The sequence below is a fragment of the Typha angustifolia genome, chromosome 15 (assembly GCF_048772165.1).
Source record: "Typha angustifolia cultivar Huaian chromosome 15, ASM4877216v1, whole genome shotgun sequence".
NCBI lineage: Eukaryota > Viridiplantae > Streptophyta > Magnoliopsida > Poales > Typhaceae > Typha > Typha angustifolia.
Window position 1 is genome coordinate 301,770 of NC_133253.1, and position 15,349 is coordinate 317,118.

Below are 15,349 nucleotides of genomic sequence, written 5' to 3' on the forward strand. Positions count from 1 at the left end.
AGAGTTGAGTTTTAAAAAAAATAAAAAGTGGTACAATATCAAAATTCTGTTAGTTTTTACTGTAGTAATATGAGCAACTCGGTTACGAACCGAACGAGCGGGCTTTCATGCGAGTTGATGGGCGGGCTTTTAGACTGGGCTTTCGGGTCGAGCTGATGGATGGGCTTCCGTGCTGGCCCACACTGCTAGTTCAGGCTTAGACTGGGCCGTTTGATTAAGTCTACCTGCCACTAAGATTCTAGCCAACAATATCAAGTTGTTCTTTCTTGGGACCTTTTAGTAGTCCACCTTCCTGATAAAGAAGAGACATATTAATGATAATATCTTTCTTACCCGAAAAATTATTCATTTGGTTCATAGAGCCCTACTTTTGTTGATGCATAGAGCCCTTCACAATAGTTCACCAACCACAAGGGCATCTGTCAAGGGGACCCATTATCCCCATGTCTCTTTATTATTGTTACACAATTACTTAGTGCTTTACTTAATGATGCAGTTTTATCCCTTTGAGCATATAATTTTAGTCTTAGTCATCTTATATATGTTGATGACCTCATGATTATCATTCGGGCGGATCCTATCTCTTGCTCATCACTCATGGAGGATTTTAAGCAGTATGAATACTACACTTATCTTAAAATTAACATGAGTAAATCAAAGGTTTTCTTGCCTCTTAATATCGATCTCATACTTTTGCCCATCTCCTAAATATTTTGGCCATTTTAAATATGAATAGAGTTGATGACCTTATGATTTTTCTTTTTTATTTATTAAACTTATCTATCATGAGAATAATCAGTCTACTGATTGACTTGCAAATTATAGTAGAAATATGACTCTCAATTGCACTAAGGAGCGTTCTTCCTCCCTGTCCATATTGCTTATTTTAGCTGTTTACATCAGCTATGCTTTCTGTACAAGGAGAAACTTTTAATCCATTTATTTCTTTTTAAAAAAAAAAAGCTTTGCTTAACACGAATAATTCTCTCTACTCAACTTTTCCATAATAATAATAATAATAGCTCTCTCTATATCCTATCTTTCTTAATCCATTTGATTTCAAGCTAGATCTCGAAATACTACAGTTATAAGCTAGTCATTAGTCTCAAGAAAATTGCCTACAAAATTAGTAACGAAAACAGGAAAGAAGCTGAAGTGAACTTAAAAAATAAAGAAAACCGAGTTACAATTTTCTTGAACATCTCACAAGAAATGAGATAAATATAGTGCGAGCAAATATTCCTTGTTCAAGTTGGGTGAGTGATTTTGCCTTCTTTGATGTAGTAAGGGGAGCCTGTGAATGTGTGAAGCAGGGGTAGCTTCCAAGGTTCCTGCTTTAATTTTTCCACCATCTTTGAGAATCGTAGTTTTAGCATCTGCCACGTTGCTGGAATCAATCCTGGGCCCTGGAAGAAGACACTTCTCTCGTACTCCAATACCCAAGTGTCCGGATCCAACTGTAGGATCGCGGAGCTCCATTGCCCACAAATCCATGAGCTACTATTGCTTGCTCTCAGAGTAGATACCATCTTCCCATCAGACCACTGGTTATTTTTCACAAGCCAATCTCAATCAGAACACGACAAAGAGATAGAATCATGATGATGAATGTAGATGGTAGCAATTGTTACCTCTGTGATTCTACCCGATAGAAGAGTTAGTGATCGAGGAGAGAACATAGTGGGTAGAAGAGCAGAGGTCCTTAAGGGGCTTCCCCAAATGCTCACTTCCTCTGCGAAAGACTTATATATGACACATCTCCAGTGGAAGAACAGGTGACTTTCCTGCCATTAAAAATCCGCCGACGAGTTATCTATCATGTCTCATCATCGTTCAAATGATCACTTTTGAATGAAAAATGATATGAAATTCGGATATGAGGGATTATTTAGGGAGCAATACTAACCTGATACAATGCCCAGGTAGAATCCTCTGAGCCACAATTTGAGACTCTTCCGCCAAGAATCCTCTCAATCTTCCGCTCCAAAATCCCCAACCTCCCCTTGAAATCATCCCCAAGAACGCGCGATTCCTGTCCGACCTTCGTGATCATCTCCGCCGTAAACTTAGGACCATTGCTCTTCGAAACCATGGCTAAAAAACCCGCATCCAATCCCCAGATCAAGAACCAGGCAGAAAGAAAGCTTATTACCCTGTACCCAAGAATCCGAGACCTCTCCTTCTTGATGGGCTGCTTAAACAGACGCCTATACTTCGCAGTCGTTGCCAACATCGGCGTGACGGGGTCTACGACGGAGGAATTGGATTCTGAGGTTGATGGAGGCGTCTTGGGATCTGATAAGGCTAAGATCCTCTTTTGCGCGGTTGGTTTCTTCGGCGAGAGCTTGGAGATGGAGGCGGCCGAGCGGAGGAGGTCACGAGTAGCGTCGATGCTTGCGAGGCAGATGCCGCAGTGGCAGTTGGTATCCTTCCGGCATCCCGGGTAGTAGCTGGTCGTCGACGGCGTTGTCGGCGTAAGGGATAAAGAATTCATGCTTGCCTTCTATTCTCTACGTCTCTCTCTCTCTCTCTCTCTCTCTCTCTCTCTCTCTCTCTCTCTCTCTGCTTATTTTACTAACGAGGGCTGGAAAGGGGAAGAAAGGGGGGGGGGGGAGTGATTCAAATTTCAATTCTCCAACGGTCTCATCGTAACGGTTATTAATAGGAAAAGAGCAGGAGAATTTATTGCGACCAGTTTAGATGGACCGAGGTGGACCTACCTACTACTACTATTATGCGGCGGACCAAATAACTGAGAAATTTGTATATTATAGCGTAACTACAATTTACATCCTATACATTTATTATTTATAAATTAAATTTTGTAATTTAATGAATATAAGTAAAAAAATATTCTAGGTTAGATTTGAATTAACACAGTAAAGATATTTTGTTAAGTAAAAATATTTTATTTTTAAGATGACTAAATACTCTTATTTTTAAAATAACTAAAATACTCTTAATATAACTTAGCTGAGAATATTTTTATAATTTTTTAATATAGTTAATCTAAACTAGAGGTTTATTTAAGTGTAACTAACTGATTTAATATCATAGTATTTTTTACATATATTCATTAAATTATAGAGTTATACCGGTAAATAATAAAAATATATAATGCAAACTATAATTTTATTAAAAAAAAATAGAGTATTATTATATGTTAATTTTTCAAAATAATAAAATGACTTTCTCTCCCTTTGGGTTCCTTTTAACATGTATCACCACTTGCATTTACAACTATCGTTATCACCTGGTGTCAAGAATGCCCTTCTTCTAAGCATCCTCTTTCTGAAATGAATAGAATGCAATTTATTATCTGCAAGTCTATTCGAAAGGGGAGATATGTGCAAATATGCACACAAAGATCAAGTGAATTATTATATTATTTTTATTCCTTGTCCAATTCCAAAGTGTACCAGTGTGCTAGCTGCTTGTTTTTGCTACAGCTGTTGCTTCTTTTCGATGTAATATACCTGTAGATATTAGAAAAGTCCTGTATCTAGAAACGTAATATAGTTTCTTTTTCCCTTCAATAAGAAAGGAATGGAGTGCAAGTGGTATCTATCTCCTAAAATATGCTACAATTCTATGTTCAGGCTTTGAATGACTGACTGATACCGTAGGATCATTCAGTAAAAATCTTTTGCAGACTAGGAGAGCAATGAAACCATCACCAATTTGCTAGTTGATATGGCTTCATTATCGTTCAAGCATAATGATTTGTACTTTTAGATTCTTATATTGTATGTCTAAAATAATCAGCAGCCCATATGATATCTATTTGGCATCACCAAGTGAGAGTCTTGCACTCAATTCCTTTGAGGCCGTATGCTTTGAGATATAATTGCTCTACCACTACAAAAATTTAAACACTTTGAAAAGCACACATGAATTAAAAGCTATCCTGTATCAGCAGAGACCTTTGGAATCTGATTCAGGGCATTTACAATACAATACTATATGGCATCCAGGGGAAGACAGGGCCACTTCTAGGGAAATGATAGATTCGCATACATCTTTGAATGATTCCCTAATTAATATTTAGTAATAAAATGAATATATTATATATAAGCCTTCTTTGTGTTAGGAGCAACTCCCTATCACCAAATAATTAAACAACCTTAGCCTTTGAGATATTTATGAATATCTATGATAATCCTGAATTATCATCTGAATGGGCCACAAGAAATATGACATTAGAATTCTCTCTCTCAAAAAGGAAAAAGAAGAAGAAATATCACATTAGGTATGAAGTGATATGGTATATAGGAATTAAAGATGGAAAGTATCAGGAAAGAGAAGAGCAATGAATCCAACTCTTTAAGTTTAAGCCTCTAATCGTCGTTTGGAAAAAGTCGTCTAAATGATGAAAGCACTTTGACTTCTAAATTCGAGGACTTCATATTGTCTGCCTCAAAGTATAGTGGACAGAATCAGATTTGAATAAACATAATTTAATTGATAGTGTATGCTCCAAACAGAGGATGGCCCTTCTATTCCCTTAGCCTGCAAGATTGTTAAGAGTTTTCAAAAGAAAAAAGAGATTGGTACATAACAAGACTTAACTTTCTCCTCAAGCCTAATAAACAAGGATACATCAATTGTTTCAATCATAATTGATTCCTAAATTTAACTATCCTTTATCATATATATATATATATATATATATATATATATATATCTTGCTGGTTTATTGTTAAGATGAGAGAATCACAAGGAAAATGAACAATAGATGCGTGAAAAACAATTGCAAAAGCAATTTTCTTTTGCAGGACTAATTCATTCGCTTCTTATCTTTTGCATACCTGTTCTATGAATGAGACCTTTAACAAAGATTCTATGTGGTTTAGCTTTTGTAATGGAAAAAAAAAAGGCGTCGAGAACTTCTAGTACTATAGAAGTTCAATATTTTTGAAACAATTAACCTGATTACTGTAATTGATGGTCTAAATCTATCGAAGAGAAGTAAAGACTTATATTTAAAAAAAAAAAAAAGATCCAAATATCAACTTTCAAACAAAACAACTTTGTATCTCTTCATATGACCAAAACCAAAACTTCATTGAGATCGAATCCTCTGTACAGCATAACAATAATAACTAGCAGAAGGAGAACAGCCATATGATATAGGAAGGAAGAAAATTTATAGCCATTAGAGGCTAATATTATTCAACCTAAGAACTCATCCTAATCAAAAGAGCGAGACAGATGAATCGTCCCCCACCTGCGATGTGTTTGTAGGCCTCCCAAACCTCTTTGACGATGAACCTGCCGATCCCGACAAGTCTCCTGACCTCCTGCGAAGCATCTGGCGCATTCCATCAGCCACCCTGAAGGCAGGGTTCGACTTAAATTTCTTACAGAAGGACATATGAGCCTTCAGTGCCTCCTCCAATTCGCCATTGCCTTTCTTTCTCCCGTTACATATCTCATCTCTTACAGCCTCAGAGCAGAGCCCACAAAGCCATTTGCCATCAAAGTTAGCCTTCACTCCATTGATGTAGTCCTGGGTGCAGTCCTCCTTCAGGCCACAACATTCACACTTTGCTGATTCTATATCCATGATCATGTGCAGAATTCCGAGCTATGATGGACTGGACTTTTTGTATGGTATGGTATGGTATGGTATGGTATGTTATGGTATGGTATGGTGAACCCTATGCAAGTGGTGAAAAGAGAGAGGTCTAATTGGTCTTGGGAGGCCCTTTCAAGGTAGACAAGCCTGGAAATGCTCCATGTTATGGGGGCACAAAGGGGGTGGATTGTGAGACAGTGCTGCTTGGAGATGACATGCTTGGCCTTCTCAAGAATTTAGAGGAATTGTATTGGTTGATGTCTAGAGCTAAGCTTTTAAATATCATGAGCTATTAGTGTCATAAGGACTTTTGGCCCGGCTTGGCTTGGCTTTGGCTTTGGCTATGATTTTCTACTTCTCAGTCTCTCTGCTGGTCATAACTATAACTAGGTCCCAAAGGAATTGAATCCAACCCCCAATTTTGTACAAAATCCTCTTAACAGTGGACCGACCATCTACCATTTGCTTAACTTTTGCAACAGATCTACAAGTTTGACATTAGTTTTTTGTTTTATAATGCATCTTACAAGCATATCATTTTTATTAGTTCCCAATTATAATATATTAACCATATCGTGTTTTGTTAGTCGCCAAAGATTTAATATAAGATATGTTTTGAAATAAAAATATTATTAGGTTTACAGATTCTTAGCTTTTCTTATTCTTTTTTTTAAAATCATTTTCAGAATATATATTGCAAGTCAGATTTCGTAAGCATAAATGAGAAGTAAATAATAATAATAATATTAATAATAATAATAATTTTTTTGGGGTGCAACTTTTACAATATATATATATATATATATATATATTCTAAAGTAGTTATTTGATCAACTTGCAAGCCGAGCCAATCTAAAATAGACTAGTTTGGCTAGTAGTTCTCGAGCATTAATTACTTCCATCTTGGACTAGTCTATCTCTCGCAAAATTCCATCACCTTGGTTTTGTCTGCTTCCCTGCACCCGGTTACAAAGGGTGAAGATACATTTGGCGCCCTCTGGTTGGCTAGACGCTGCTCGTGTGTATGTTGATTGTTGACCCGTGATTCGATTTGGGATCACGGATTCTCTACGGCCAGGTTGTAAGAACTACTCTAACAAGTAGTTAATTGTATGCATGAAATTCCTACACCCACCTTGTTTGCTTTGTGTTGTGCTTAATCAATTATTAGTCCATAATTAATTAAACAAGTAAAATAGAAGAATATATAAGCAAGCACTACAATGATGGGACGCTTTAATTAAGCATATCCCCTTAATTACGCATAAAGACTATCAACTCCACCTCATCCTAAACTCTTTTTTATTTTCTTAACAACTCACAATGGCCAAATTAAACGTTGGCTTGTGACCCTACCAGCCGTGCTACCAATGCAATCAAAACCTACGATGCTTATTATAGAATATCTTCTAACTGTTACTTTAGAAAAAAAAATAAAAAGAAGTGTTTAACACCCTCATCTCCTCTAATGACGGCAATTTTGCACACTAATTGTATTTAGTCCTCAAATTTCTTGTACAAAATAGTTTGCCACCCCACATGCACTTGTTCTGCCGTTTAGTCTAGAGAAAACTTGAAAGCTCGACTCCTAACCAATCTTTTATCTTTTTATTGTTAACAGTCTCCAAAAATAATAATAATAATAATAATAATAATCGTAGATTTATATATATATAAGATATATTTCGGAAGGGGTTGGGCCTTGGTGGGCCGAAGACCTTATTAACGAATAGGAACTTAAAGCATCGCCAGATTCGGCCCAACTAGGGCCCACCCAGCTCATTAAGTTAATTATTTGGCCTTTTGAGATGGGGTTGTTTTGATCATCCTCTTGCCATTGAAGAAGGTGTGAAGAAAAATTAAAATTCTTTAAAGATTACGACTAATCCAGGATGATGATGATGATGATGATGATGATTTGAAGACAATCACTTTTAAGCAGTGTAACACATCGAAGAAATCTATACGATTGATTAATTAACTGGCACCGTAGTCTTGTCTTTGTCTCTTTCATTTGGATAATGAAATCATGCCTGAAACGATTATAAATGCCAAATTTAAGACGTGGCTAATTAGTAGTCTTGCTTATTCTTTAAGGAATAAGACTAGTGCTAGAGAGACTAATATATCAGGAAGAAAAGCGTGGCTTGTGGCCTCCTAGATATGGTCTAAACTTGAAAGCAAATGCATGGGTTGGTTAGTAACCATCTGTTCTTTTGCTTCTGGAAGTGAGAATTCAACTTCAAGAAAAATTAATCTCTGAACTGTGATGATTTGTCTTGATGCCAATTTTCAAATCACCCAACTCTTGTGGTCAACAATGACATGAAAGGTCTACTTTTTTTGGTTGGTTTTGTGTATCGTTGCCATTTGGCCATTTTGCATTAGCAGGATACCATATTATTTTTTTATTGTACAGACTTCTATCTCTTAAACCCAAAGATTGAAAAGAAAAAAAAAAACTTATCTCTTCTTTCTTAACCACTAATTACTATCCTGAGATGCCATTCTTAGGAGGAGGATGAAGTAGTAGTAGTAGTAGTAGTAGTAGTAGTAGTCACAGTCCAATCTTTATCATCATCCTAATAGTGGAGTCCCACTATAATTTTGGCAAAGCACATACTTTTTGGTATTCACCTTGCCAAGTGCCAATTCCGTGACTTCACTTTTGGAGAGCCCATAATTGCCATGGTTATTACTTTGGAGAAGTATGGCATATTGAAGGACCACCATCCTTTACTGTGAGACTAAACAATTTGTAGCGGTGGGCCAAAATATTATTGATACCTAGCAGCATTTGGATAGTGATGCCTATCCAATTTGGAACTCCATCGTTTGCCACCAAAAATCAATAAAGGCACTTGTCTTGGCCCCATTGGAGCCCTGGCTTCATGGAATGGGAAATTTTGGACTGTCTGATCCAATGGATTCCTGACATTAGGCTTCAAAGACAAGCTATATGCAAACCTAATCGAGTTTTTTTTTCTTTTTTTTTAACCATATCATGCCTCACCTCATCACAAACTTATATATTCTAACAGAATCACCTCTTAAATTTATTACCTAAAATATATATTTTTGGCTCATCAGCTATAAACATATGAACCCAAGATAAAAATACGAAACTCTCCGTTGTTTCATATGTGATGTAAAATGTTAATCTTTATAGAAATATAAGGATATTTAAGAAAAGTAATGATGAGAATAAGAAAATTTGATTTATATTCTTTTTATTTGTTAGGTTTTATTATTAATAAAATTTATAACCAAATAAAGATTTAACTGTGTATGAGTTGTGGCGCAATGTTAAAAAGATTGAATTAATATGTTTAAGTGTTGAAAGATATGAATAGTGGCATGAACACTACCAATGAAAAGCGCCTTGAAATTTTCCATCGATTGACTTAGAATACTCAAGTATTCAAACGTGTGGATTTGAATGCATCAGTGAATCAAGAATAAATTTCAGTATTGAGATGTTCTATTTTTAGGTCAATTCAATTTCTTTTTGGATTTATAAAAAGAAAGATTTATCTAACAGTTGACATGATCCCAGAGGTTAACAAGATACTTTTGTGGAGATCATGAGAGGGCTTTTTGGAGATCTTTTCTTATCAAAATCCTAGGAGCCATTAAACAGAAACGAGAAATTTTTTATTTACCCAAGATTTACTTCATCTCGAGAGAGTATTTAGCTTTAACTATATAGGTTTTAACAGAGTTAACAATTATTACTACAGTCTAGTGAGAAAAAAAGAACTTCAACCATTAGATGTTAGTGTCATAGATAGATTTTAAATATTTATTATATCTATAATTATGCTATAATAATCTAAATCTGTGGAGAGGATTCATGATTTTTACTATTAGTTTATAAGTGTGTTTTCTATGTAAAATTTTTGTGGTGTTTATTATGTTCGTCTTAATTTTCTATTTGATTTATTATTTGTCATCCGTTATCATTTGTGTAGATTGGCTTAAGAATATCATAAATATAAATTAAATCCCATCCATGCATAAACTAATCTTTTTCATTATCTAGATCTAAACCTAATATTATTCTCTACTTTATTCAATTATAGTATAATAGACCTCTCTAATTTATCTAATCAATGAATAAAAATAAATTAAAGAATAATCTTCTCATTTGTTATATTTATCTCTCATTTCATGTTTAGGATAAAGCATCGGCACTTTATAATTAATATAAAATATTAATCAGCATTTTATTGTTAAAAGAAAATGAGGTGATAATTGACTTGTTAAAAATAAACCACTTTTGGGGAGTGAAATATTATTCAGGTAAATAAATTAATGAGAAGGGTCAGTTTGGTAAAAGAAAAAACTCAAATCTAGTCCTGTAACATATTCCATCACATTCATAACTCCATTGAAAGGAGTCTGATATGAAAAGGATAAAGGTGAGGGTCTCCCAGACTTGATTGCTTTGGATGCTGGCAGTGAAGGGTCTCTCCAGAAGTTGATATCAGCTACACAATGGGCAAAAGGATGATGCCATGGAGAGGTGGCAACTTTTTTCTCAAGGAAATTTGATGTGATTAATAGAGATTAATAGAGACAAAAGTGAGCAATGTTGCATCCAATCAAGTGAATCAACCATCCAAACGTAGCACACAGACAAGGTTAGAAGAAACTTATAGTACCAAAGTAAATTATGTAGGCAGGCAGAGGCAACCAGGCAGAGGCAACCAGGCATCAGTGCACATAGAATAAGTAAGTAACCAACTGGGATCATTTTATTTTTTAATGCCAATGGAATCAGGGAAGAATTTGTTGATAAAGAGTACAAGAAAGAAGAATAAAATAATTGGTAGCTTGTACAGATAGATGTGCAATAATGGAAACAAAATTGTCCTTGATAAGATAATCCTGTTGGACTTTCATGTGTGGGAGGAGCCTCTAATAAAAATTAAATTAAATTCTCTCATGCCACAAGTATTCAAAAAACAAGGCATATGAATATGATCAAATTGTTGAATAGTGTCCTCTCCTGTCTAATTCTTGGTCTCTATCCATGCCCACATGATACCTAGCTAAACTGGACCCCATTTCCCATCAATCACCCTTCATCTTTCTACTGACATGACATCATTAGTGGAGGGGCACAATTTGCACTGGACCATTATATATATATATATATATATATATATATATATATATATATTCTATTAATCTATAGTACTATTTTTTTTAAAAAATTAATCACTCCAACCCAACTAGATACTTAAGAGTCCCTTGTTCGCCTACGTAGGTTACTGTCACCAATTCTAGCCCACATTAGAACAGGTTATTATTAATTTAACATGCAAAATAATAATATTAATAATAAGTGCAGATGTGGCAATATATTAAACTACTAAAGCATTTTACGTCTACTCCTCGTAATGGAATAAATTCTTAATTTTTTCGGCGCATTCTTCTTCCCTAATCAGCACCTCCTTACTAAAGATTTGTTGAACTCACCCTCCTATCATTTCTTTTATCTAAAAATAAACCTTGCAATAATGAAACTTTGTTTCTATTTAATTGAACGATAACAATCTTTTAGGACAAAATTTTTTATCAGACTTCTCGATTGTTTCTCTTTCTTGCACCTTAACTCCTTGAGTCAATTATAAGGCTCCATTACTTCGCAGTAATTGTAGTAGCACAAGAGTGCAATCTAATAATATGTTTGATTCAATTAAAAAAATGCTACTTGTAATAATATAATATAATGCAGCAATGATATTCTAATCAGCACCATTTTTAATGCTATGTCTCTAGGATTAGTGGTAATCTCCTCCTGCTGGAATTCGTGCTGTGGGCCCGATCTCACGTGCAGCAACAAGGGCCCACGATGATTCTCTCGTACACGTGGCAGATAACGCCTGATCGAGATCAGGCCTCGTGGGGCCCAAGAGGAAAGGAGGGCAGAACGGTAATAATCGCTAATCGACAAAACCTCCCTAGAGAGTCGAGTCGAGACGAGCCAGGAAAGCGATGCGATAAAAGCTAAGAGGATAACGAAAGGTACAGCTGAAACTCTCATACCACTGGAAGACGGGATAATTACGAATTGACCTGCGACGGATGTATACTACTTGGTCCCCCCCCCCTTCCCACTCTTGGCTCTTGGGCGGGTAAGTGTGTAAATAATGAGCGAGTTTAGGGGTAATCCAGGTATAGAGAAGTAAGAGCTGGGAGTTAGGTGGGATCCAAGGTGGGACCATACTAATCTTCAGTTACGTAACGCTTTTAATTCGAGCCGAGCCGAGCCGCCGCACTTAAAAGGCTTGACGACTCGCGTCATTCCTGAAGAATTCGCATATCTGCTATAACTAGGATTTATCATTAAGAAACATAACTAATTCTCAGAGTTAAGCCGGCTTTGTTTGACTTTTAAGCCACATGAAACGTACAAAGTCGTAAAAGCTTGTTTCTTCTCCAATCGGCTCATTTGACTGACTCGAGCTGAGTCATTGTTTACGTGTTACCAACTCGCACTTCAAAGCTCCGAGACATCACGTAACGGAGGAGGCCACCGTTTTGATTGCACACGCGACCGCGCTCATGCTTGGGGTAAGCATACAAGTGGTGCGCCTAATCTAATAAACTATATCTCTCTATAACTTCTCATTGTAGAGAGAGATAATGGCGTTTCTCCTTTCCTATTTATTTCTTTTGGCGGAAACGAACAAACGAACCTCATCTCTCATCTCTCTCTCTCTCTCTCTCTCTCATCCAGATTAGCTAACCAACTTCCTCTTTAAATCCCAAAGAGCAAGACTAGCTATAGAAAGAAAGAGAGAGGGAAGGAACGGAGGTTAACGGAGAGACCTTTATGGGGTTTTAGGCCCGTAATTCGGGTTTGAGATTTGAATTGTATATCTATTGCTACATCCTTTGTTGTATTGAGTGGATTGTGGTGAAAGGCGAGATTTTTTGCATTCAGATCATCAAGCTTGTCCAGACAAGACCTGTCTTTGCATTAATTTTTTTTCCTTTTTCTTTATAAGTTTTTGTATATTGATTTTTTTTTTTTAGTAGCATAGCAGTTGGGTAAGGGAGGGAAGATTTTACTTGTCCTACTACTCTTTCAAGAGGGTGAGCTAATAGCTTACAGAGAAAGGATCTTAGAGTGATCTTCTTGGTATCTCCAATTTGGTTGGTAGTTTGCATCTCTGGTGATTTCTGGGGAGGAGGAATCCAATTCAACTCGTATAAGGTATGCATGCTTCTCTTTGTGAACTCTAGTAGTTGTTCTGATCTCATGCTTTTTAGCCTTCCTTTTCCTTAGCCATTTTTTGGTGTCTTCAATCTGCAGTTGTTTTCCCATGTTTCTAAGATTTAGGATTCAAGACATCATGCTGAGGAGGAGGTCTTCCTCAGTTGGCAGCAAGCAGAGCCTAGCTTCTGATAACTTCTCATCTCCCACTGCTGCTACTAATAGGCCAACTTCTCCTTCTCTCTTCGCTTCCCCGAGACTCTTTCTTGGGCTCTCTTCAAATGGGTCCTCGGATTCTGAGATCTCCATAAGCCCGACTTCGATAATTGAGAGAGCCACCTTCTTCTCCCAGAAGAACCCAACATGGGCTACTACCCCTGATGCTGCTGCTACTGAGGGAAAGCACCGATCTTGGTGCAGTAAAGACTCAGGAGCCATTGGACTTGGCCTTGTTGATGCGCTCAATGATGAGAAGATCAATGAGAGAACTCTGAGGCCACAGCTTAAGATTCAGATACCACCCCCTGTTCGATTCAACTCTGTTTCTTCAGCTGGGTCAGTGGAATCTCCTCTCTCCCCGATCGAATTCGGTCTCAAGAACAAAAGCTCACAGCTTGCTCTGTGTTCTCCTATGGGGCGATCTCCAATGGGTTCTGCTAACCTTGATCTTGACATGCTAACATCCTCTCCACTGCATGAAATAGAGCTTTCAGAGGACTACACTTGTGTCATCACGCATGGGCCTAATCCAAAGACGACCCACATCTTTGATAATTGCATCGTGGAGAGCTGTGGTGATGGATTCATCCCTTTGAGAAAGGAGAGTAGAGTCTCGGCTGTTGATCAATCGCCGTGCGCGGCGGATGATTTCTTGAGCTTTTGCTCTGCTTGCAAGAAGAATCTTGGGCAGGGGAAAGATATCTACATGTACAGGTTTGTTGCTACGATTATTTCAACTGACAAAATTAATTCCATATGATTCTGCCACTTGAATTATTAATTTCCCTTTTCCAGGGGGGAGAGAGCATTTTGTAGCAACGAGTGCCGTTCCAGAGAGATGCTGTTCGACGAGAGGATGCAATGAGTTCTTGTTAGACCTCTCGGAATTTTTTTTCTTCTCTGTAAATTTTTATTGTGTTCGTAGGCGGTTCAAAGAGTTCAAAAATAATTCCTTTTTAAGTTTCTTGTTTTATTTTCCTTGGATGCTTCCAACAGAGAGGAGTGCTTCTGAGGAGAATTTTTGTAGAGATTGTTGTTAAAGGTTGCTACTGGGATTATTTGCAGATTGGTAAGTGACATATGAAGTTTAGCTTAATGCTCTACTGGGAGACACCATTGTTAATCTACAATTTGTTGCTTGCCAAACTATTAAAAAAGAGTAGATATATCATCTTCTATCCTCTCCAATTCCACCACTAGGACCAACGGTTGTCACCCCGAAGGAACACCGATCTCTTGATAATTAAAAAAACTGACAACTTTATTGACGAAAAGTAATCATGCACAAACTAAGGTTCTAGTAACCAAAGAATAGAAGAATTTGCACTCATCTTTAATAGATTGCGCATCAATCTACAGATGACCCATATTTTAAAACCTAAAACAATGCAATAAACTAATGGTAGAAGGCCCAATATATCTAAATAATCTAACTCCAACTGCTGACTTGACTTCCATTTTGACAACTTCAGAATTCCCATTGCTTCTGCTGCTGCTTTGTTAAACCCACCTGCATTAAGATACTTTATTTCAATATGAAAGGCATGAGACTTGACTATATCCATCAGTGGAAGTATTTGAAAATGAGTTGTACCGGGTATAAAATCATCTGGATTTATCGATCTTTAGAGTTAAGAGATGCAAACATAATAAATATTACAGTAAAACTACATAAAATTACCTGAAGTGATCACACTTCACTGGCTGGGGGGCGTTAACGGAGGAACAGGCATTGCTGTCAATGTCCAACAACAGATTAGTTTAGTTAATCAACAAAGAAAGAATGATTGCTTTTTAAAAGATGAAGCCGTAGGAGAACAGTAACTTTCATCATTTATATTGCAATGTATGTGCAAATCCAGAATTAAAGGAACATACTTTGGCATTCGCTAATCGGTGGAGTTTGAAGATTACAAAATCCGGGAAGGGCGAGAGCGCGGTTCTGATCGATCTGGATGCCGAGCAACTTTGCGACGTCGCCGTTAAGGATGTGGCAGAGGCAGAGTGGCTGTGATCCTAGCACGTTGCTGAGATTAATGCAGCAACCCGACGGTGGAGACGGTTCGTGATCTGTGATGTAGTCCAGGCATGGCATCATGCTAAGCAGAGTTTGCACACAATTGGCTTGAGCTGGTGCCGATGAGCCTGAGCTCAAGAGGGACATGAGGACGAGGAGTAGGACCGCCATTGTTAAGCACTTGGTTGCCATTATAATGAGATGGAATTAAGCTAAAGAAAGAGTCAGATGGATTGATGGATTTGTTGTGGAGTTTACAGTGGAGGGATGGCTATTTATAGCGTGAAGTTAGTTATTTAGATTAATC

General features: G+C 37.1%; 4 protein-coding genes across 5 annotated transcripts; 1 reads left to right on the forward strand and 3 right to left on the reverse strand.

Annotated features, from left to right (window-relative positions):
• Positions 1-1,072: 1,072 nt before the first annotated feature.
• On the reverse strand, positions 1,073-2,574 carry LOC140779119 (uncharacterized). The gene is made up of 3 exons (XM_073124098.1): positions 1,907-2,574; positions 1,632-1,784; positions 1,073-1,544 (listed from the first exon to the last, which is right to left on the reverse strand). Exons 1-3 carry the CDS (start codon positions 2,492-2,494, stop codon positions 1,248-1,250), a joined length of 1,038 nt encoding a protein of 345 aa, XP_072980199.1. The 5' UTR covers positions 2,495-2,574; the 3' UTR covers positions 1,073-1,247.
• A 2,471-nt stretch (positions 2,575-5,045) lies between these two features.
• LOC140779243 (uncharacterized) lies at positions 5,046-5,797 on the reverse strand. Its single transcript, XM_073124248.1, has one exon. The coding sequence runs from the start codon at positions 5,570-5,572 to the stop codon at positions 5,195-5,197; it is 378 nt and encodes a 125-aa protein (XP_072980349.1). The 5' UTR covers positions 5,573-5,797; the 3' UTR covers positions 5,046-5,194.
• Positions 5,798-12,233: 6,436 nt separating this feature from the next.
• LOC140779675 (FCS-Like Zinc finger 8-like) lies at positions 12,234-14,104 on the forward strand. 2 transcript variants are annotated; one of them, XM_073124874.1, is made up of 3 exons: positions 12,234-12,806; positions 12,927-13,739; positions 13,821-14,104. In XM_073124874.1, the coding sequence occupies exons 2-3, from the start codon at positions 12,946-12,948 to the stop codon at positions 13,888-13,890; spliced, it is 864 nt and encodes a 287-aa protein (XP_072980975.1). In that variant the 5' UTR covers positions 12,234-12,806; positions 12,927-12,945; the 3' UTR covers positions 13,891-14,104. The 2 variants fall into 2 exon arrangements, with proteins under 2 accessions (XP_072980975.1, XP_072980974.1); XM_073124873.1 differs by having other exon boundaries at positions 12,236-12,806; positions 12,906-13,739.
• A 269-nt stretch (positions 14,105-14,373) lies between these two features.
• Positions 14,374-15,213, reverse strand: LOC140778167 (non-specific lipid transfer protein GPI-anchored 5-like). Its single transcript, XM_073122751.1, has 3 exons — positions 14,904-15,213; positions 14,473-14,535; positions 14,374-14,378 (listed from the first exon to the last, which is right to left on the reverse strand). Exons 1-3 carry the CDS (start codon positions 15,211-15,213, stop codon positions 14,374-14,376), a joined length of 378 nt encoding a protein of 125 aa, XP_072978852.1.
• Positions 15,214-15,349: the final 136 nt, after the last annotated feature.